We start from the raw sequence: 23214 nt of genomic DNA, 5'->3' as shown, positions 1-23214 counted from the left end.
TATAGTTTTTTTGGGGGGGATGGTGGGTGGTGGGTTGTTGTTTCTACTTGAATTTTTGACTTCGCTTTTAATTCAGTAGTTTCCATATTGGGTTTTCTTGTTTCCGTTCAGTTTTTATTTATTTCCAGTTTAATTTTTGATTAGTTTCAGTGTTGGCTTTAGTGTTGTTATTGTTTTTATCTTAGTTATTCAAGGAAATAATCTCACTGAGATTAAAATCTTTTTAATTATTATTGTATTGAGGGTGCATGTCAAAAGTATGTCAATATTGTGCATTCCTGTGTACTGTCCTCGGGGAGTTCAACGTGCAGATAAGAGGGTCTGAGGGGACAATGTGTTTCCTTGATGTTCACCTAACCGTAGGGCATCCATAGATCTTATCCAAGGTGACGCTCTGGCACCAAAGGTCACATCTCATTATGTTAGTTAGATAATGAGATGAAAGGATCTACCGAGCAAAGTCCACTGGGTTTAAATGGTGTTATTCCCAATAGAATAGCTTTGCAAATATTTTAGTGTGAAGACTAGAATCCTTGTTATCATAATAAAAAAAAGTGTTGGTGTACAGTCACACGTTCTCAGTTCTTCAGAAAGGTCACTGGAGACCTACACGAGTGAAAAACCCTGACTCTTTAAGATCAGATTAAACAGATTGCAGCACCAACGCAACTGACAAGTACGTTAAAAAGCTAAATTTGCATGAGCTGGGCAACAGATGGCAAAAGGCAATGCTCTTACAGCGTACACTCTTTCCTCTGAGCCGGTCACACATCCTCCAACTGTCTCTCTATGCCAAACAAAACGTTCACTTTCCCTTTTGAAAATAAAGCCACCCAGAGACCAACGGACAAATCTACTGATGAATGAAACAAACAAGGAGGCCGAGTGAAACGGCAGAGGCCTCCTTTGAGCTGACACTTCCTGGTGGGATGACAGAGTGCTCCCTGTTCTGAGCTATACATTAATTATCAAGCCATGTCTGGGAGGCATTTTGTCAAAAAGATTGATGAGGGGCCGTCAGACGGAGAACAAATCTGACTTGGCCAGGGTTAAAGGGAGGGCCCCTCATTCTCATGGGATGTATTGGTGGTAGCTGTGTGAGGGTGTGTGGTGAACTGAAAGCATCCACATGAGCATGGTATCAAAAAGACGATTACACAAGAATGTTGTTTGTCCTTTAGATATGTGAAAAGAGGGCAAATAGTCACCACAAAGGAGTTTTATTACATAAGTCTATGTCTCATCTTCAGTGAAAGTGATGAGATGATGATGTGTTCATTGTGTGTCTGGATGGATATTTCATCTTTAGAAGACTGCTGTAATTTTTTTCTCCTCTCCACCTCGTACTGTAAAGTGATTCCTTTGCAGCCTAACAAACAGAAGGGAGACATGAGATGGGGGTCCTAATTCAATCAGTCCTCATTTCAAGCAAAAATAAAGGTCATGCAACGGATTGTGACACACTGCTTCTGCAAGGGAACTCCACGTAGGTGTTAAAATTTGGGAAACAGTGTCTTCATATGGACAGCTTTTATTGTCTTGTAACAAATCCAGAAAACAGCTTATAACGCACCACGTTCACCTCTGTAGAGGTGGAAACCCCCCCAACTACTAAAAAACTAACCAAAAACATAATTTCTGCTACTTCAAACACATCCTTTAAAATTGGATTTGCTATTCAGTACATGATAGCACTCTTTGTTTATTCAGCTCTGAGAAATTTAGCGAAAAAGATTTGAATTTATTTCCACTGCAGATGAGATGAGACCTGAAAACCTTGAAACTAAACAGCAGTTTGAGGTCATGAAAAGAATTCTCTAATCAGAACAAACCATCAGAGATATGTGTGTGTGTGTGTGTGTGTGTGTGTGTGTGTGTAGGTGTATAAATGTGTCTGTTGAGGGGGGAGAGGAGGCAGAGGTCGAGGGGGTTTGGTCTGTCATGAGGGATCATTACACATAGGGAGGAGAAAGGGAGGGAGCACAGGGACAGACGGAGAGAAGTGGAGAGAGAAAGCCTGAAGAAAGGCAGCAGAGGAGACAGAAGGAAGGAGGCGTTCGGCTGACACACAATCAAAACCGCACGAGAAAAATGCAGAATTTCACAGGCACCTGGAAAATGAAAAGCAGCGAGAACTTCGACGAGCTTCTCAAAGCTTTGGGTGAGGACAAATTACTCTTTCTTACCTTAAGGTGTGACTTTGTTCAAAGGTTTTTTTCAAACATAACTGAAAATGAATGCAGTATTCTAATTAGTGGGTTATTATCTTTTATTACCCCAATTAAATTGAAATGCATTACTTTGAAATAAAGGCAAGTTCAGTGAAATTGTGATTTATAAATTAAAAAACAAAAAGCTACAACAAAAGGCTGTTTAAATTGATAAAAATAGAAGTCATTTGCTAATCCACATATGCCTAATTTGAGTTTGGTACTTTGCTGTTTATTTTTTTAATAGGAAAATATAGTGACAGGAGACAAATTTAACACTGGAACAAACACTGCACTTAAGCTCTAGTGGTGCACTTGAGTGGAAACAGACTGAAGTATTCTGTCATCTGACTGTTTGCACTTCAACAGATATGGTTAATGGTTTTTCCACTAATTTGAAAGACAGAATCTATCACGTATTGCAGGACAGCTAAACAAATCAAACAACATAAGCATTCCTCCATGTCATCACATTGGCACTGCACTCTCAAAATTGACAACATCTGGTGATAAAAATCTCAGTTGTACACGCTGAACGCTCCGATTATTAAATAATTAAACCATCAAGTTTAGACTCTAACATCTTCTCCCGACAGCTAAAAGGTGATGACTTTTCGTTTGACTGAGATAGATGGGACAGGCATCTTCTACCTTTACTTTGAAACATGAGATCAGATATTTTTCTTACCATCTTTTTGGCCCTAGAGGGGAGCAGAAAAAATGTAAGGTGACAAGTCAACACCAGACAATAGAATATAGAGAAAGAAGTAAGAAGTAGATATCTGAAATGTATTCATTTAGTCCTCTACAGGCTCATTAACACACTTTAATGTACGTATATATCAGTGGCATGGGGTGACTTCTAAACAAAGGCAAGCAGGGACAATAAAGCAGATATGTAAGGACAGAGATCACTTTCACTTTGCTTTAATAGATGCTCTCCTTGCTTGCCTAGATGGAACACCACTGTTATGTGCTGTAGTTGTGCAGAGAATGTAACCATGTTTTTATAGGTACAATCATACTACAGTTATGTTTTCTTTTTCGAAAAGAGGACAGCTGCGAACAAAACAAAAAAATAAATAAAACCAGTTGGTACCAAATAGAGTTCTAGACCGTCAGTGTCATGAGGGATTCTGTAAGAGATGGACCTTTCTGCCTGGTTCTCTTTCTTAAGGCCTGTTTTAGAGTTAAAACTTGGTTTTTCAGGTTAAAAAGAACATTAGGTTAGGACTATGTAGGGGTGTGGCATTTAGATTTAATAGTTAAATGTAGAGGATAAAAGACCTGAAAAAGTTATATTGAAAACCAGGTTTTACAAATTACTGGACAACAAAAGCATAAAAAAACCCAAATTGGCAAATAAGATGAATCTCAAACACAGAGAGAAAACATAGAGCACACAACGAAAACCTAACAGAGGCTACAGCAAAAACACACTAAAGCAAAACACACAAAATGAGGGAAAAGTAATAAGAGATGGTGAACTTAGACACTAACAATGGTGGGAAAAGAGCAAAGGAGGAAAATAAGCAACACAGAAAACCACTGGAGGATCTAAACTACAAAATAAAAAGAAAAAAAAGACCTGGACCAAACTCACACAGGCTACGATAACCAGACAAAGGGGAGCACAGTAGGTACATAAAAAAAACAATTGAGAATTACAACTAAGGATTAAAATAAAAAGATAATTAAAGAAGCAACATTCAAAAACACAAACGAATAAATAACCGAACCATGAATTATACAAAGACCATGGCACTGATTGGCAGTTTCTTCACTGACACTGATTTCAGTGAAGGTCATCACAAAGATAGCCAACCAAAAAGCCTGTGTGTGCCCCTCCCCCTACACACAGAGTGGAGCAGGTAGAGGAGGACTCCCTTGGAGGACTTGTATGACTGGCTGTGGAGATAGGTGAGCCACAAAGTGCCTCATTGGGAAATTGGTGCATGCTTTCAGGTGTAAACGCCATGCTGAGGAAGGTTGCCGTGGCAGCCGCATCCAAGCCCCATGTGGAGATAAGACAGAACGGAGAGCACTTCTACATCAAGACTTCAACCACAGTGCGCACCACGGAGATCAACTTCTGTATTGGCGAGGAGTTTAATGAGGAAACAGTGGATGGCAGAAAGTGTAAGGTAAGTGAATTGACCTGTCAAAATTTGAACTCTGAAAACTACCTATGCTGAAGCTATGGATGCTGGGGGAAAAACAAACAAACTGCAAAGCCTTAAAAGTGGCAGGAAGTAGTAAAAAAAATGAGACATTAGTGTGACAGACAGAGATAAACAACCCTCACATCTGTGCTAACAGCCAGGTGAAGCCAAAGTGATGAAATACAGGAAAACTCATTAAAATTATGCTTTTCGACAGAGTTTGGCCACTTGGGAAACGGAAAACAAGATTTACTGCAAACAGACTCTTCTGAGCGGGAACGGCCCGAAGACCTTCTGGAGCCGAGAACTCAAAGGGGATGAACTCATATTGGTGAGCAATTTTGAAGTTTATACTCTAACTAGAAATGTGGTGACAGTGTGTGCAGCTGTAGAGTATAGGGAATGCATTATACTATGGGCATTTGTCTTTTTTGAGATGATCACATTTGTTTTTCATTGTAGAAGAAAATTAAATTTCTGTGAAATTGTGGCTCCCAAACTTTCACCGTCAAGGAGGATTATCAACATTGGAGGCTGAAATCCCTCAGCATATTAATGAACAGATGTTTGGATGTATTGCAAAGTGGGACGGGGTGTCAGATTTGGAGGTCTTTATTCACATGGGTGCTATAAAAATCAAAACCACAGTTCAAATAGTTCAGCAAAGCATTTTCTTAAAGGAATAGTTTACCATTTTGAGAGTTTTTTCCACAAGAGTTAGAAGGTTAATATTTACCTCTATCACAGACTGTAAATAAAAATGCAGTTGTAAAAAACTAAGTACACTCTTGCTGCTTCCATAGGATTTCGGAGGGAAAGTAGCAGTCAGATTCTGCTAATCAAATCAGCATGATTGGCTAAGTATTAGCAAGTGTTAGCACTTCTATGAAAGCAGAAATTTGGCATTATGGTTTTTGTATTGCTTTTGCATGAAAGCCAGGTGAAAGCCTCTTCTCTCTTCTGGAACAATGTCCATTGGACAAATAAAAAAGCGGAGTTGTTTGGCCATGATCCACAGCGCCACATTTGGTAAAACTCTCATAACTCATAAACACACTTAAGTGTCAAGCACAGTGGTGGAGGGGTGATGATCTGGGCACCTTATAGTCCCAGAGTGGACCATGAACTCCTCTCTGTACCAAAGTATTCTAGAGTCAAAGAGGGTATGAGGTGGCCAGTCTTTACCTTTGGTCCTTTTTGATACCATGCTGTATATAATTGGCTTTTTTGTTGATTAGAGTAAACAAATCATCCAAAGCTGTTAGCGCTGACTTTGGGGACTACCAAAAATTTCAACAGATCAATCTGTTAATAGTAAAAACAATTAGTAGCTCAATCTATTATGAAAATCAGTATATACAGTTAACAATAGTATCAATCTTTTTATTCAGCTCTCAGAAAGTAGTCATTTTCCACAGAAAAACAGAGCAGAAGCCCAAACCGGGCAGATGGTCAAGGGAGTTCATAAATGGGTGGTGACACCAGATGTGAAATTTTTTACCAATTTTCTAAAATACTGTGTAGTTCATGGGAAATGTCTTTAAGCTCCCATGGTCAGTTGGAGAAACCATCCATTCCTCATTTTCCCTTTAGAAGGGTGTGTCTTTAAGACATCCCATTATAATGATGCATGACTAATGATGTATGTGCATCAAGGACAAAACAAAAGCCACCCAGAACGGTTTACCGAAAACCAAAACTGTTCTTTTCTTCTTCCTTTCAGATAGATACAAATAATCATTTGTTAGATTCTGAAGCAACAGCGATTTGGACAACCTGCAGGAAAACTTACTGTATATTTCAAAGGGGCAAATTAAGATTTCACTGCCATACGTTCGCTGTTGCATTCTATCAGAAACACTTCTCCCTCCCGTCCCTGGCAATCTGAAATCACTAACACAAAGCAGTTTTCCTGTAAACATCTGGTCCTGGGGTTTATTGGCCAGATGGACAACAAAGCTGTGTCCAGTTTGGCTTTGATGGAGAGCTCCTCTTTACTGGCTGTGACTCTGCAGAGAGGCAATCATGAAAACCTTTGAGATGGCCTGCTATTTGGATTGAATGCAGGTTTTCAAAGGCGTAACAAAAAGCTTTGAACGGGCCAAGTCTGTTTTTATTCAAGATGAGGGCGTGCATGTCTGTCCATGTTGGATTGATGGACTGTAACCTAATAGGCATGTGGGAATGAATCACTGGAGAAAAATGTGATTTTTCAAAGAAAAGATCATGACTTTATGTATGATACCAGTGGGAAGGGGGAGATCAGACAGATTCCCTGCTGTCAGTAACTTAAGCAAAACGCCTACATATTTCATCTCAGCTAATGGATTGTTTAGATGTGAAGATCTGATGTTGGAGCAGATAATAATGAGAGATAAAACAGACTGTAAAATAAAACCTACAATATGAATTGGGCTATGAGCTCAGTGGCTGTAACCACACAGTCATTACCCTGAGAAACATTATAGATAAATCTACAATATGAATACAGGCAGAATTGTCCATATAAGGTATGCTCTCTCAATCATACTGAGTGTCAGTGTATTGTGAATGCAGATTTGTTCTGCCTACAGCTTCAGCTTTGGAAACACAGGGATTACTTGTACATACACAGGCAGAATATAAGTCGATCCCCTTTAAAGGTGTGTATATTCCTGGGCGTTTTAAAGGGACCGATAAAGACAAATATAGAACAAATGGCGCTAAATTCAGTGTAGCTGCTTCAAAGCAGCCTTTAGAGCCTGTAGTTAAATAATTATGAAACAATCCAGCCCCTGCTTTGCACACTCACGTAATTTCCTCAAGGGCCAGCGGTCTGGGGTACAGCTGCAGAGGACTGTTTAGTCAAGAAATCAATGAGTTTGAAGCAATAACATTGCATTTTGGCTTTGCCCCATGAGACTGTCATTTCTGTCAGACAAATCGTCCTTACATCTGGTGGCTCCAGCTTCCTTAATGTGAATATTTACTTTTGTGTCAGCAATGATTCTCTTTGACTTTTGGAGTATTTGCCAGACGGAAAGAGATTTGAAGACGTCACATCAATCAGAAGCAGATTAATCAGACATTGTAAATATTTCAGGCTTTTAATCTTTCACGTCCATTTATTTTCCTCTTAACTCATTGAATTCATTAAATTATAAAGCAACACTTGAGCCTTCTTTTAATATTTTCTTTTTCAAATAAGGGAAAAGGTCAAAACCCTCCTCTGCTGCCCATCAGTAAACATGAAGCTCATTTTGGGGACAACTAAAAGCAACCACATCCCATCTTGTACTTCACAGAGGATTGATCCTTTTAGTGTAAACACACAAAATACCCCAACAACATACACATGAGGCTGACTTAAAGCACCGTGCAGCAGATGAGGAAATGAGGCTCTAGGCGAGAGATGGATGAAAGTGGAGCTTAATGAAGACTCCATGTGGTGGCTCATTGCGTTTACTGTCATCTAATATGAGTGGACTATAATGAGGGCAATCTGGTGTAAAATGCAGATGGGGAAAAATGCTCAAAAATGGAAAAGGTCTTTTACTGGTCCGTGTGAGGAACCTCACGTATGTCCTCTTATTTCACTTCAAAGCCAATAAATATTGATTAGGAAAGATGAATAGAGTCTTGCATCAACTCATTTGTGATGGTTTAGGAGCCGGGAGAAACTGCAAGGCTGTCTGGTGGGGGGTTCCGGATCTGTGTGTGTCCTCATGTGGGTTAATTGGTCTCATTGATCACGCTGTGGAGAAGTGCCAATGAACCCCGGTGTTACCTCCAGTTAATGTCTCCCTCGGCATCACGCCACGTGCCAGATGGAGTCGCCTCGGCTTCATTTTTCACAGCTCTGCTTCTTCGCCGTCCTGCCACACAGCTTTGGCTGGGATATTGATGATGTGTAGCGCTGCAGTTGGCCATAATGCTACGCCCCAGGGACTCCCATAAATCACTGGGCTTTGTCACGCACAGGCACACACCCCTACAGCCAATATCAACTGCCCCAACACCCACCCTCTATTCTGATATCAGTGTTTGTGCATCTGTCTCTTTTAGCAAAATATCAAAATAAAAATGATGCCATAAATGTGCGGCAGAGGATGAGCACTTTGACGATAAAATATAGTTACTACACAATATGCGGCTAAGAGTAAAAGAGAAAAGAAATAATAATCAAACACTTCACCGAAGTGACTTACACCTGCCTGACATTAGAGTACATTGATTAGAAGACAGGGTTTTCTTCTTTCCAGCAATGAGCCACACTGATAGAGAAAGCTGAAGGTCCTGTTATATTACACTGCACTTTCATTCAGATATAGTTCTGAAGAAGGGCTTTATTTGCCTGTGTTTTAGATGATAAGTGGGCTGTAAAATGCACGGGTGCATAAAAGAAGAGCTGAAAGATGCGGTTTTATTTTGATGTGTCCTCAAATTTAGAAACGAATAAAAATTTTTTTTCTAATTTTGCTTTTCAAATCTTGTTTCAGATCTTTGGAGCCGATGATGTGATCTGCACACGGATCTACGTACGTGCATAGGAGAGGACCACGATTGTCCAAATTCAAAGTTCGCTCAGCAAATAGTCTGTCAGTGTGAGAAATTGCCAGTGACCTGTTTTCAATAGTATGTTACGTTTTTGTGCAAGTCTCTATCTTAGCAGGATATTAGACATTAGTTCTACAGCCATTTTTTGTAAATATTTTTTGTTTTTAGCGAAGTGAACGTTCAGTATGATTTCTTTTATACAAAAAAGAGCAGCAGCAGTAGGCCACACAGTAAATACTACAGGGAAAACGTAATGAAGAACTTGCTAGTGTCAAAACTTTCCCTCAATAAATTTTTTAAAACAATATTCAAGGAGCACACTGAATTCTTGGGGGGCATAATTTAGTCAGTAATTGCTTTAAAAGCGAGGTCAGCATGAACACCCTCGGGTTCTGTGGATGAGAGTTGCTTTAGACAGAGAATATACACTCATGACCACTTTATTAGGTACACCTTGCTAGTGTGCTCAAAAAGATATACAAAATAATACTCCCATCACACCACCAGCAACAGCCTGAAGTGTTGATAGGAGGCAGAATGGAGCCATGCTCTCACGTTATTTACAATGGATTCCAACCCAGCCATTGAGACTCATCCGACCAGGCCACGTTTTTCCCGATCTTTTATGGTCTAGTTTTGACAAGCTCATGCAAATTTCTGCCTCAGTTCCTCTTCTTAGCGCACAGGAAGGCAGCAGTAACTAACCACTTGTTACAGCAAAGGTATGCAGAACAGTATCTCTGAATGCACAACACATTCAGCCTTGAAGCAGATGGGCTACAGCAGCAGAAGACCACACTGGGCATCACCCCTATCAGCTTGAAGCAGCCACTCACTGGAGATTTTTAATCAGACCATTCTCTAAAAACCTCAGATGCTTCCCAGTAGGTCAGTTTCAGAAACGGATCAGCCCAAAGATGCTCAATTTGCCCGTGTCTACATTCCTAAATGCACTGAGATGCTGTTATGTCATACTTAAATTAACAAATAGCTCATTATGTGTGCCTAATAACCCAGTGATGGTAAATCTACTATATAAAAGTAACTAACAGGCTTTTATGGCAAACCTGAACCCAGAATGAGGGATAGGATTGGGGCTTGGGACAATGCCAGAAATGAAAAAGGACACCGTGAACTGAACTTCTGTCTACTCAAAGGATAGTTTAATGCCAAAACACCATACTAACAATCATGTACAACATCATAAAAGAGAAGAGACATATTAAACGCAGTACAAATAATGTCTTAATGTACAATCAGCTCCCCGGGGCTTCCTGTGGTATTCTATATTAAACACAGTAATATATAAACTGTTCCAAGATTGTCTGCAGCTGGTTAGGTTACTGACCACTGCTTTTAATGGAGCTAAGGAAAGTGTCAAAGGGTGACATGTTGCCAGGCAGCTTCTTCTCTGGACCTCCATCCTGCTTATGTAACGATCCACATGAAAAGTATTAACAATGAATGAACTGAATGTGTTGAAGTTTATATTAAGAATATGGATATTTCTAATGTGAAACATGCTTTCCAGCATTTAATGTGATAGATATTCATCTTCCATCTAACCTCACCTACATTATCTACAGGGCCAATTCCAATTTTATTAAACTGCTGAGAGGAAAAGGCAAAATGCGTAGTTTACATCCCTCTTTTAAGGGCATACAACATTCACATTTGTACTTCAGCCACAAATACAAACAGACATAAACTGCGACTGAAGGAATTATTGCTTTTTCCTTGCTCCTTAATCTGTACACAAGTCACACAGCTGACAGTCCCATACTATACATCAGTCAGTGTTTGTCATTAGCACTTACCTTACACAAGAAAAAAAGATATAGTCTTCATAGGTGGCAAAACATCACTGAACCTGTCTTACAGATTCTAACCATTTTGCTCAAATACACAAAAAGCAGATAGTACTGATGAGACTTCAGTACTATATACATACAGTAAACTGAACTTAAAAAAAATTATATATATATATATTAAAAAAAAAAAAGGATAAATTGTTGCTCAGCTACATTCAATCATCTTAAAACCACGAGTGATGTCTGAACTAAAAGGTAGAAATACACAGAACTGATCCAATCATGTAGAAACAAAGACTTCAGGGATCACATGTTCAGCAGAACATGAGCCTTTGGTTAAAAAAAAAAAAAAAAGGTTAAAATTTTGTATTTCTTAATAAAAATTTTCTTCTATTTCCAGCTAAAGACCGATTACTATGCGCTCTGATGTACGCTACACCTCAGTGACATCTGTTAAAAAAAAAACAAACAAACAAAAAACCCAAAAAACTACTTTTATAAACATATTTACACAAAGTGTTTGGGCAGTCATAAGTTATTGTACTCGATACACAATGTTGGAACTAATGCCAAGCATCTACCCAGCAATCACTATAGATGATTTTTTTTTTTAATATATAGAGTGCACCATTGCACCTTTACCACCAAAAGGGAGAACATTCACAGGCTATACAAGTTTACAGCAGGAACCCACATTAAGTTCCAAGTCCACACACTTTAACAGAGGTAACTTGTACTTGTTTTTGCTACCTAAAGACAGAAGCTGAGGTCGTTTTGTTTTTATCTTCTGTAAAATGATAAGTTGCTCCTTATCAAACACTTTTCACTGTTAAGCTGCTGAGTTTTAGTTAGGAAAACCTTTACACTGAATTGCACCATGGAAACAGATGCTCTGAGTGTTTTTCCTCTGTATAGTCATTTCATGTAAAAATTTGCCTTTAACATCATAAATTGCTGCCACCCACTCAAATATACTGACAGCAAATTTTGAAAAAAAATGTTCATATTACATCTGCTGCAGAGTTTGCAGCATAAGCTTGATAGACAAATTCCTGCAACAGGTGCAAAAAAAAAAGAAAAAAGGAAAACTTAGATCCCATTTGGATCATGGATTGAAAAACCCTCACAAAAATTTTGGCAACTGAATCCCGTAACGGCAGCTCTGAGAATTCATCCTTGGCAGCTTGTTGTGTGGACACGTTAACAGCCAGTTTGCTGAGACACAAGTATTACGGTGTTTTGTACTTCACCCGGTACTTGTTAATGTTGAGATAATGGAGCACCTCAGGGCTGCAAGTGGTGGTGCAGGCCAACAGGCCTTCTTGTCCATCTCCCATGAACCACTTGCGGCTTTCAGCAGCCATGTCACTGGTCACGTGCTCCTTGGCCCAAGTATCCAGCCAGGCGTGAAAGCGTCTGTGCAGGCGTGTGTTCACAAGCTGGTGGGACTGAAAGAGATAACAGGAACACGGCACAAAGGAACGTCACAAACTGTGTGTACATGAAGCGCAAGGGCTGTCCTATAGCCAAAACCGATTGCGGATGTTCTGTCAGCGATATAGGGGGGAAAGGAAAAAAAAGAAAGACAAAAAAAAAAAAGAGAAATGCTAAAGTTGCCAAATGTACTTGGGCGTCTTGCCCAAGTAAAGTCTGGGGGAAACAGCTATTGTCTCAAAAGACTCTATAAAAATTATTCTTTTCATATTATTCTCATCCATCAAGAATTGGAAATGAATCAAGTGAAAATTATCCTGTATGAGAAAAATGTGGAGTACATCATAGTATGACACATACGTTTTTATAAGACTGATCTAAATGAAAACAAATAAATGAAAAATATCTTTGTACTTCTAGCCATCACAAAAAACTGCTGCATGACCACACAGGCAAATTTAAATACTTCTGGTTGTTTTATGATTACTTACCATACAATTCTAACACTGAAGCTTACAGGACAAGACTAAAACAACATGGCAAACACATGCCTCTTAATTTTCGTCCTTACCTGATGAGCCCGTGTGAGCGCTGTGTGCCTGTACATATAATCTTCTGACTTGCAGACATAAACCATCTTATAGGAGTTCAGCTTGAACATGCACTCCATCTTCAGCTCGCTGCCGCCGTCCTGCGACTTGTCCGAGGAGCCTTTGGTCATTCTCTCCTGTTGCAGCTGCTCCCATCCTCTCTGGCACTTCCTTATCCGTCTCAAATTCCTAAAGGCCAAAAAAAGATCGAGAGCCATGAATAATACTGACCGACGCTACAGAAAATTTCTTGATTACACCACACATCAGAAGAATACATCACTTTTTTTTTCTTTTTTTTTTTAAACACAAGGAAATATCCAATTTCACTTGAGAAAGTTTTATAGTACGATTTTGTGCTTGACAGTACTTACTGATCAATTTTAAAGCCTAAGATGTAAGGTCAGAGACGATACACGTACACAAATTTAAGAACAGTATTTCCAAATTTGAGAGGACTGTCCCTTTAAAAGAATTGTAGTTTTTTTAAACCCATGCAATCCAACTCACCAAGAACCAGCGATAATTAGTTAGGGAGTCAAATCATTCGTGGGAAATGTGGATCTATAAGAGCAGCAGAGGCAGCGGTCATTTCTCTGTACAGTGCACTTCCATTGCACAGCCACATTTTTCCAAATCTTAATATGCTTGGCAAACAATTGGATTCATCCCGATTTTGTGCAGGCAATTTTCTTTTCTTTTTTTTTAAAAAATGCAATTATTCACCCCACCTGAATGAAAGGTTTAAATGTGTACTTACCACAGAGGGTAAAGGTGAGCGAAGACTGAAACCATGAAGCATTTTTTGCATTCAGGGCTCCACTTAAAAGACATGACAGTGAGGCCAATTTCAAGTAAAAACGGTCACATCACAAACACTAAAAAAGGAAACTGCTGCCTGACCAGATACCAAATCCAAAAAATATGAGCAGAGGGTATTTCAATGTCTTTGACCAGAGTGTCATGAAAATGAGATGAAGACCCAACAGAAGTGAAAATTGATTTTTTTCTTTTTTGAGCGAGGAAAGGCCAATTATTACTATTATTGTTATTATTTTTTTAAATCTCTTGTGCTGCTGATCTCTCATAGATTTGATGAAAGAAAAAAGAAGACATGATGTGGGTGAGCCCACTGAGGAAATCATAGTCAGATTTATGCAATGGGTTAAAAAAGAGAAAACTCAAGAGCTTTTTTTTTTTTTTTTTTGCCTTTTTAAGAAGTTGTTTGATACGTATATGGTAATGGACAGCCATCTCAAAGTAACGAGAAGAAAACAAAACCAAAAACACAAAAAACACCAAAAAAAGATGCTTCAAAAGATGTTCATGTGCAACACTCAGCCTTCACGCCTTCATGCACAGCTCTGAGGTGTCAGGAAAGAAATACACCAACATATGAGCATACAATTTAGACAATCATTTTATTTACAAACCCTACTCCTCTGTACAAGTGCTGCAGATAATGTGCTTAACCAGAGTTAAAAAACAAACAAAAAACCAAACAGAAAACCTAAGATCACTAATCTCTTTCAAACCAGGAAAAAAAAAAAAAAAATCTCACCGACAACAAAAAGTTGTAACGTGAGTGCACTGCTTCCCCTGAAAATTGTTACAAACATAACACTGAGTATAACAGTTGTGAACAAGTGAACATTTGAACATTTACAGTTTCAAACAGTGATTAAGTCACATACAGGACCTTTGATCTGAATACAATCACAAAGGGCATGATAAGGAAACCATGACTTCCCTTCTCTTCTTTTAACAAAAGTTTCTCTCAATCTGTTTTTGTCAAAACATCGTAGGAAAATAAAAAAGGAACAAATCCTTGTTTTGCCTTAAGCTTTTGCATTTATCGACTTCTAATCGTGCGTCACATAATCATTCATCACTTCAGTTCAATACAATGTGAATAATCGAACTAATGATTCTTCTTCTTTTAGCACTCTAAGGGGAAAAAGTTCAAAACCCACAATCAAGCCAAAAACCATCTATAAAAACTTTACTTACTATAAATAAAATTCCCATTAAAAGGAATCAATAAATAAATAAATTCACTTTAAAAAAAAAAAGAAAAAAGATGATCGTGTAAAGTGCTTCCATGTGAGGCAGAGGTCACAAAACAAACTGAAGAAGTTAAATTTACGGCCAGTGAGATTCTTAGCAGGCGGACATTCAGGCACCGCGAGCACAACTAATAACTCCTCAAATTTCCTCTTACAAAAAACAGGCAGCACGCTCACATCCACACCGTTTCCTTTTTTTTTTTTTCTCCTTTTCTTTTTTTGCAATTAGCTTTCAAAGTCAGGCTTGTGCTGAGGTGCCTCTCTTTCTATCTTGACAAAAATGACTTGTGTTTGGCAGCTGGTTTGGCTTGGCAACAGTTGAGTGGCTGCTCAGCTGACTAGAGCCTCGCCTCGGGACAGAAGCTTAAAGTGTGCAGACAAGAGGGAGACATGGCTGGAGCCTCACCTGGGGAGGAACACAGGCTTTTGGGCCAGATGCTCACGCAGCTCTGGGGATGAGGAATCTGAGTTCAGGTACCTGCCTACGTAGTCTGACCACTTCTGTGGAGGACAGAGCAGAACAGCAACCAACCATGTAAATAACAAAGACATACATTTAGGTTCTGTATGAAAGCAGGTTGGAGGTTATAGCCTTTAATTCTGGACCATGTGACACTCCTCAGAGTGTAGGAGGGTTTAAAATCATAGGTGCACAAATTAATAGCCAACACTAGTTTGTAGAGGTACATGTGTATGTAAACCACCAAGTACAAGGAATTTATAAGACAGGAATATGATTAAAAAGTTTAAAACTGAGATGACTAGTGCTTGACAATTTATTAAATCGTAATATCAAACTATTACCTGATAACTAGTGCATCAACTAAAAATTCTTGAAGGGCAAAACATATTAAGAGATACACGAAGCAATGCCACCCCAGCATCACATATACTACATGTCTACTTACAAAATGCAATTCATGCACACAGCAGTTTATTGAGTCTTACTTCTGCCTCTGCAGGCTCATCAGAGTTTTCCTCTTCTGTATCCAGGAGCTCTACTGCCAGACTGACAGAGGCTTGGTTTTTCACAAACATCATCTGGATAAAACGAGACAACACACACACACACACACAATTAGAAAAAAATACTTATTGAGGGAGAAAAACAAAATAAAGTCAGACTGTTTTAAAATATAATTATTCATTTCCGTGCTGTTTTGTACCTTGAAGCAGTTCTCATCCGGCATAAGCTGTTCTGCTTTGCGCTGGTATCCCCCCTCTGCGGTGGCCCTCGATGCCTGTGTGGGCAGTGTGCCCCCCGTGGCTTTATTGGAACTCTCGCTCAGGTACAGGTCCGTCACACGCACAGACACATCATCAGTGACAAGGTGCTGGAGCTGTAAGAGTAGGTTAGTATGCAACGGGTGTGTCCACATCAGCATGTAGAATCAAAACAGCAGCACCTTCAGTGACTATAGATGCGTACATTTGGTCATCGACTAGAGGCATTACTGAGTTTTGACGTGAGGAGCATGTCTACTTTATTTTCCCTCTTTTTCTTCTCCAAATTTAAGAAGGAGCCTACAGCTCACGATGCCACTCTAAGGTTAAAAATGTATTTTTTCTTAAGACTTTGTACCTTGAAGACGAGCAAATAAACAAATTGGTAAACAAATAGATAAAATAAAATGAGAAAATCTTAAAATGTGCTGACCTGCCGGACAATGCTTTGGATGAGTTTATCCATGGTGAAGGCAACGTAGGCATGGACAGTAAACATCTCCCTCAGGGAGTCCTCATACTGAGCCGGCTCCATGTTTCCATCCAAAAGATTACGAACCATTTCCAAAAATACTGAGTAGTAGTCCTCCACATCAACATCCACTGCAGACAGAAAATACACACACAGTGAGTAACACATGGAGGAATTGAGGAGTATGACGCACCATGACTGAGAGGGTTCATAGCAAAACGTAACAGTTAAAAAGCCAGTTTCTCACTTACTTGGCTCCTTCATCTTCAGCTGGATGGCTGGATTTTCGTTTTTCTCCCTTTTGAACCCCAACACTTCTCTTTCCCACTCTCGTTCACGAGCATCCTCTTCGATCTGCTTCTCAGCTTGCCCGTAAATTCGTAGCAAACGAGAACAGAGGATGTGGTGAAGACGAAGGAAGACATACCAGTAGTTGTTCACGTAGAACAAGTTGTAGGCATCGTCAGTTCCCCGGAGCTTCTGAGCTGCCGTGTTGCTGAACAGGAGCTTGGACTTGGTTGGGCTTCTGCCTGGCAGGCCATTGTGTTTCTTGCTGTCATCTTGATCCATCTCTGTGTCTTCGTCCTCTTCTTCCTCCTCCTCCACATCAGAGAGCTCACCTCGCTGTGCAAACAGCAGGTCGGGGATGAAGTGATGGACTATCTGTTTGATCTTGCACTTGTCTTCTTTCTGGATGCCGACCTGTCTTTTGACGTGGTGAATGATGAGGGAAGCAGCATCCTCGAGGATCTGGCTGTCGTCGTAGGTCAGAGTCATGTGTGGGCCATTCGGGGGCGGTGTAGCAGATTCCTCTGATGCCCGCTCCTGGCGCTACAGGACAAATACAGGAGCATTTTAGACTGTAATGTTTTACGAAATTTACAGTTTAGCAAAATACATTAAAACCATTTACCTGTTTATTTTTATTTACAGTTAGAGAATCATAATATATAACAAAGTGGAGCATTATTGTTTGATTCAAGGACAACTGCGGCAAACTCTTTTTAAAAGGCAATAAACTTAGAATCAGTCTAGATTTATTCTGCATATTATAAATATCAAATAACAAATAAATAATATTGTTTAAAAACAATTTACTTACTTCATCATATAACATCTCAATTTCATTGAGCAAGGTCTTTGAGCGTAATACTTTGGTGTCATTCTGCTTGAAGTTAATGCCTTGATGGTCAAGTGACTTCAGGTAATACTTTTCATTCTGCTCCCGCCAGATTTTGTTGAAGCCCCTTTGGGCTTCTCTCCACTCCTCATCCTTCATTTTTAATCTGAAAACAGAAGAAATAGATGTTATAAAACTGTAAAGGTGTGAGCTGAGGAGGACGCACTAAAATCTAACTGTTACCTTTTTAGAACTATGGGGACGGACACAGCAGGGTTCTTCTTGAGTCCTTCAATGATGTCTTGAGCTTTGTCCCCATATATCCGCTGGATGGCTTTGCGGTGAATGACCTCTGAGGAGCCACCCATTGTGTTGTCCAGCTTGAAGCGTAGCTGCTCTTCCGCTGACATACGAGAGAGCCGTCGCTGCACTGTCTCGAGGGCTCGGATTGTGGCAAGGTTGGTCTCCAACACAATATCCAGCTACAAAAGGAACAATCACATTCAAATGAATAATTTCAACAGAACCAGATTTTGAAATGGGCACCTGGAAAGTTCATGTGGTGTGAGATCTTTTCCTGTGATTTTTTGACTCCTGAGCAAATCGCATCGCACAGACATTTATGTAAAAGATACATATTATGTAAAAGAACCTCCATTATTCCATCTTCTTTTTTTTTTTTTTTCTTTTTTTTTTTCTCTTTTTTCTCTTTTTCATTTCTTTCACACTTCACCTTTTTTTTTTTTTTTTTTTTTTTTTTTTTTTTTTTTGATTATTCCATCTTCTTAACCTCCTCTACATCCAAGGGTCTTATTTTCATTTGGAGCGTGGGTGGACTGAGTATCTCTTACCTCAAAGCGCTCATCTTCACATCTGTAAATGTGTTCCTCATATTGTGTCTTCTTGGAGCTCACAAATGTGGAGTCCTCAGACCATGAAGGAAATGACACCCATGTGTCATTCAAAACCTGCAACAGGATGTTACAACATGCAGTGAAAACACATTATTGTTACTCTAAATATGAGATGCATTTCATATTTATGTAGCAGTAAAATAAAAATCCATGAAACTTAATCTAGTTAAAAATGTGTTGATTTTGTGGTGAAACACTGGGTTCAATAACATCAGTTGATCAAAGAAGTCACTCATTATCTAAATTTAAATGGCTAGTTACAGCCAAAAACAGTTCATGTAGTTTATAAAATTAAAAATATGTTTTTCAGTAAGCAGATCATATCCTAACTTATTATCTAGACACTTAAACATAATAAGGTAACATTAAATGTAGCCAAACAGTTCAATGATCGCTAAAACTTCCACCAACCCACTGATCGACTAAGAACAAGTTTGCTGGCATCTGCTGTCTGCTCAAGCCATATTTAACTACAGGTACCATCTGAACTTTACATCAGTTTCTGCTCCAGAGGATGTTGTGTGGGCCAAATACATTCGTTGTTGTACCTGGTGGCCCGAGGACAAAGGATAAAATGTACACTGTAAGACAAATACCTTTATTAAACCGACTTCGTTTAACGACTCACCTCTCTGCACAGCGGTGTTCTTCCTGTGCATTTGGGCTGCTGGAAGCTCTTTGGCAGCGCTCTATAGCTGGACCCCAGCTTCTTGCAGGAAGAGTAGTCGATTTCCATGGCGATACCCTCTGTGGCACGCTCCTTGGGTAAACTCTCTGCATGGCTCGACTCTCCGTGACTGGACTCTCGGTAGCCCAAGAAGTTTTTAAACCATGTAAAAAGCTCGGGGAATTTTCTGTCAGTCATGCCACAACATATGTGAAATACAGAGTTATTGGTGCGGATAGGGTTTAAATGTTAGCAACATATTTCAAACAAATGCAGGTAGTTTACTGGTTTACATTTGGGTGATTAAAGTTTCATTATGTAATGTTATGTATCACAACAGTGTTTGATTTCAAGTCAAATCTGACTTCTTGGCAAAAAAAAAAAAAAGAAAGAAAAAAGAAGAAGATGAAGAAGAAGAAGAAGGAGACGAGATAAAAACTCAAGAATTACGTACTGAACCAGTCAGTTACAAAATTGGACCACAGGTATGCCCCATTCAGTACCTAAAAACTGTATGTTTAAACTCACCCAAGAAATGGGATAACTAACTGGACCAGCTCAGTGCGTGAAATGACTTCCTGGTTGAAGATGTGCAAGCAGCGTAGGAAATTGTCATATGCCTCAGAGCTTCGAAGAGCCTTCTTTACCTGTTAAAGTGTTTGCAGCCATGACAAATAAAGCAAAATGAGATTTACTTTCATCACAGATCAGTGCAAGTCTTTATACCAACACTCAAAATGACAATACTGACCTTCTCGAAGAACATCGTTTCAGTGCTGGTGCTGTGTTTGCTCACATCACTCATGCCATGGTCCTTCCCTGTTATTTTAGGTTTCTTCTGCAATGGTGTAAAGAGATGTTGACTGTTGGAGGCCCTCATATGTCTGAGTCTTGGGTAGATTTTACTAACCCTAATTGCCAGTTTGTCTGATGAACTTGGGTTGTACTACTAACACAATCTAATAAACATGTTCTGTAGTAAATCCTCTTTTTATGAAACTACAGATGTTTTGCTTTTGTCAAAACTGTCTGGGGGCTGATATCTGGAGTCAATGTATTGTCCATAATTCTTAATTGTAGGCTTTCACTAATTGAAACAAAAAAGGCCTGTTTCACCCTACATGTAATGCATACAAAATATATGAAATATTACCTTTCTGGTTTAAAGTACAAACAGCTGAATATATGCAGAGTCAGAGAGTAGATGGTTACATACCTTGACAGGTGGTGTGGTACCCACGCCTGAGGGTCTCCTGATTGGAAGGCCGTTCTGGCTCAGTCTCTGTTTGTTGTTCAGGAAGTGTCTCTTTACTGTGCCACCATGATCATTACGGACCGACTCGGCCCTGTCTGGTGTTGTTTTGCTCAGCAGCTAAAAAAGGGCAATACACATGATCTCAACAAAGCGAGACAACGAAATTAACAGTATGCAAAGAGAATTATGTAAATAGCATTGACTCGATTAAGTGAACCAGTGCTTTTCCTTCCAAGCTCTATTTTTATGCTTCGGTTCTACCGGAGCAGTGATGTGTGATTCTGAGCTAAAAATAATGCATCATACACTGGGCCTCTGTGCACCTATTGTGTGACTCAAGCCCTTTATCACCAGCTCCTCAAACCAACTCTCTTCTGCTTGTTTTGCACAAACACTGGAAAAAACAAACAAACTGTAAACATACTAAAAAGCAGTTCTGTGGAGTTGAAGCTGACTGTAGTTACTAAGAGCTCATAAGTCCCTTAGCAGCTTTCTGTCAGAAATGTGCCTCCTGAAAGCAGGAAGCCAAACACAACAATAGCATATAACAGCTAATGAGTTTTCAGAATAAAACACTATCTGCACTGTAAGAAATCTTATGAAGGACAGAACAAAACCTTGCAACAACCCAGACCTGAGCTTAGTGTATTCCCTACGCTCGAAACAGTATTCGGGAATATCTTTGGAAGCACGGATGCACCGTCCAGATCTTTAAAGACCTGGAGAATCCACACCAAGGTGCACCAAAGCTGATCTGCCAACACATGGTGGCCCAACACAATACTACGATACTTTATGCTGTTTTTCTTTTAACTTGGCACCAATCTGTAAATCAATTTCATATCCAATGCAAACAAGTGGTTTTAAGGAAAAGTGCAAAAGACAGACAGTTACAAGGATGCAGTAACTCCTAGTCATACCACGTATATTTGCAGGGACGTTTAACAAAAGAATTGACCGTGATGTCTGGAGACTCACCGCTGAGCTGTTGGCATCAGGCAGGAACTGCCCGAACTCTGAGAGCAGGTCCTCTTGGTTCTTGAAAAGTCTTGCAACTTGAGTGTAAACCTCCTGCTCAGTCAGTGCTGGGGTGTAGTTTCCTCCAGCTTCTTTAGCATTTCGCTGTTCCTTCTAAAAATATATATTTTTATAAATATACAAGGTATGATATAATTAAAATTTACTTTCACGTTTATTTTTGCAGTTGCATGTAAAACTATTTGAAATTATATATCTTAATAACAGTTTAATGCTGTGTATATTTCCTTGCCTGGTATGTGTGCAGGATTTCCAGGAAAGCTTTGTAGATGTCTGGCTGACCTTGGAAGCGGTTTTTGATCTTGTTGACATAATTTATAGCATGGTTGAACTCCACAGGTTGGTTGTTTTGGATAGGTGGCCCACTGGATGGTGTGCTGCTGACAGGAGTGTGGGACTGAACTGAAGGAGAGCGGGGCGAGGCGTAAGATGGGATAGATGGATTGGGTTGGCTGGTGGGTGTATGGGCTGGAGACTGAATTGGCTGTTTAGAAGAACAACAAGTGAAAAAAGGTCATTTAATGCATCTGTCATAGTAGATGTAAACAAATAAAGAACATTGTTATCTACCTTGCTGGTTTTATTTGGAGCAGGCTGGGCAGGGATAAGTGGTTGGGTGGTGGTAGTGAGTGAGCCAGCCTGTGGCAGACTCTGGTGCTGGTGGTGGCTGGGGGCAGGCTGGCTGGGTGCTCCACTTGCAGGGATGTTCTGAACAGAAACACCGTGTGGTGTGATGTAGTGGATCTGATTTGGCGTGGTCACATTGACTAGATCGTTGGTTTGAACTTCAATCTTGTATCCAGGTGGCAAGAAAGTATTGAAACCCATGATGAGGTCTGGGTGGCCCTTGAAAAGCTGAGACACACGGTTGATGACTCCAGGAGTGTCTATGCTGTAGTAACAGAACAGGTTTTGGTACTTTAGTTTCTGAAACACTGTCATTTGGGTTCATAGAGATCACTAAATACCAGTTTTTCTTATCAGATGTTAAGAAAAACTGGCAATAAAACAAAAACTCACCTCTGCGACTTGAACTCTTTCATGATATCAAGGAAGTCATTATAAACTTGAGGTTGATTCCCAAACTGCAGTTTTACTTGATCCAAATAAGACAAGGCATCTTCAACCTACAAAAAGAGAATGGAGAAGATTGTCAGATGATCACCACCAAAATGGCAAGACAGGGCAAAGGCAGAGAACTTGTCCCGCTGGTGCTCAGAAAACAACTTGAAGCTGAACATCTTTAAAACAAAAGAGCTCATAATGGACTTCAGGAGGCACGGACAGGTCCACTCCTCTGTTATTATAAATGGAAAATGGGTGGAATCTGTCTCCACCTTCAGGTTTCTGGGCACTCACATCTCCAATGATCTCATCAGGACCCACAACACCAACGCCTGGGTAAAGAAGGCCCAACAGCGGCTGTCCTGAGGATGAATAATCTGGACCAGAAACGGCTGCTGGCCTTCTACCGCTCCTCAGTGGAGAGCGTGCTCTGTATGCATGGGCCACTACTGAGAACAGTAAGGCTGTGGAGAGGGTAATTAACACCCTCTGCCACCCCTGGAGGTCATCTCCAGAGCCTTCTGTCTCAGAAAAACCAGGGCCATCACAGGTGACCCCTTGGACCCCGCCCACCACCTGTTTGACCCTCTGCCCAGTGGTCGGTGCCTCAGGACAATCAGGTCCCACACCTCCAGACCCACTAACAGGCC

General features: G+C 40.0%; 2 protein-coding genes across 2 annotated transcripts in view; one reads left to right on the top strand and one right to left on the bottom strand.

Annotated features, from left to right (window-relative positions):
• Window positions 1-2015: 2015 nt before the first annotated feature.
• LOC134633645 (cellular retinoic acid-binding protein 1) lies at window positions 2016-9190 on the top strand. Its single transcript, XM_063482607.1, has 4 exons — window positions 2016-2161; window positions 4176-4354; window positions 4590-4703; window positions 8851-9190. The coding sequence occupies exons 1-4, from the start codon at window positions 2092-2094 to the stop codon at window positions 8899-8901; spliced, it is 414 nt and encodes a 137-aa protein (XP_063338677.1). The 5' UTR covers window positions 2016-2091; the 3' UTR covers window positions 8902-9190.
• Window positions 9191-10049: 859 nt separating this feature from the next.
• Window positions 10050-23214, bottom strand: part of LOC134626144 (paired amphipathic helix protein Sin3a-like) — a 19421-nt gene continuing 6256 nt past the window's right edge. Inside the window, exons 4-21 of the mRNA XM_063471689.1 lie at window positions 22520-22626; window positions 22070-22391; window positions 21732-21983; window positions 21440-21592; window positions 20423-20578; window positions 19958-20044; window positions 19735-19853; window positions 19168-19393; window positions 18477-18593; window positions 17869-18107; window positions 17608-17791; window positions 16757-17336; window positions 16467-16636; window positions 15976-16149; window positions 15758-15850; window positions 15216-15310; window positions 12725-12932; window positions 10050-12167 (exon numbers count right to left, since the gene is read on the bottom strand). Of these exons, the coding sequence (XP_063327759.1) occupies window positions 11949-12167; window positions 12725-12932; window positions 15216-15310; window positions 15758-15850; window positions 15976-16149; window positions 16467-16636; window positions 16757-17336; window positions 17608-17791; window positions 17869-18107; window positions 18477-18593; window positions 19168-19393; window positions 19735-19853; window positions 19958-20044; window positions 20423-20578; window positions 21440-21592; window positions 21732-21983; window positions 22070-22391; window positions 22520-22626 (3501 nt within the window). The 3' untranslated portion in view covers window positions 10050-11948. The remainder of the gene's footprint in view (window positions 12168-12724; window positions 12933-15215; window positions 15311-15757; window positions 15851-15975; window positions 16150-16466; window positions 16637-16756; window positions 17337-17607; window positions 17792-17868; window positions 18108-18476; window positions 18594-19167; window positions 19394-19734; window positions 19854-19957; window positions 20045-20422; window positions 20579-21439; window positions 21593-21731; window positions 21984-22069; window positions 22392-22519; window positions 22627-23214) is intronic.

Source organism: Pelmatolapia mariae, linkage group LG1 (assembly GCF_036321145.2).
Source record: "Pelmatolapia mariae isolate MD_Pm_ZW linkage group LG1, Pm_UMD_F_2, whole genome shotgun sequence".
Classification (NCBI taxonomy): domain Eukaryota; kingdom Metazoa; phylum Chordata; class Actinopteri; order Cichliformes; family Cichlidae; genus Pelmatolapia; species Pelmatolapia mariae.
The sequence above is the reverse complement of the archived record's forward strand: the minus strand, read 5'-3'. Positions and strand labels throughout refer to the sequence as shown.

Bases quoted from the DNA above. Each gene is read 5' to 3' on its own strand.
- LOC134633645 (XM_063482607.1), top strand. From the start codon at position 2,092: ATGCAGAATTTCACAGGCACCTGGAAAATGAAAAGCAGCGAGAACTTC. The intron at 2,162-4,175 runs GTGAGGACAAAT...GCATGCTTTCAG, and splicing joins CGAGCTTCTCAAAGCTTTGG to GTGTAAACGCCATGCTGAGG. The intron at 4,704-8,850 runs GTGAGCAATTTT...ATCTTGTTTCAG, and splicing joins AAGGGGATGAACTCATATTG to ATCTTTGGAGCCGATGATGT.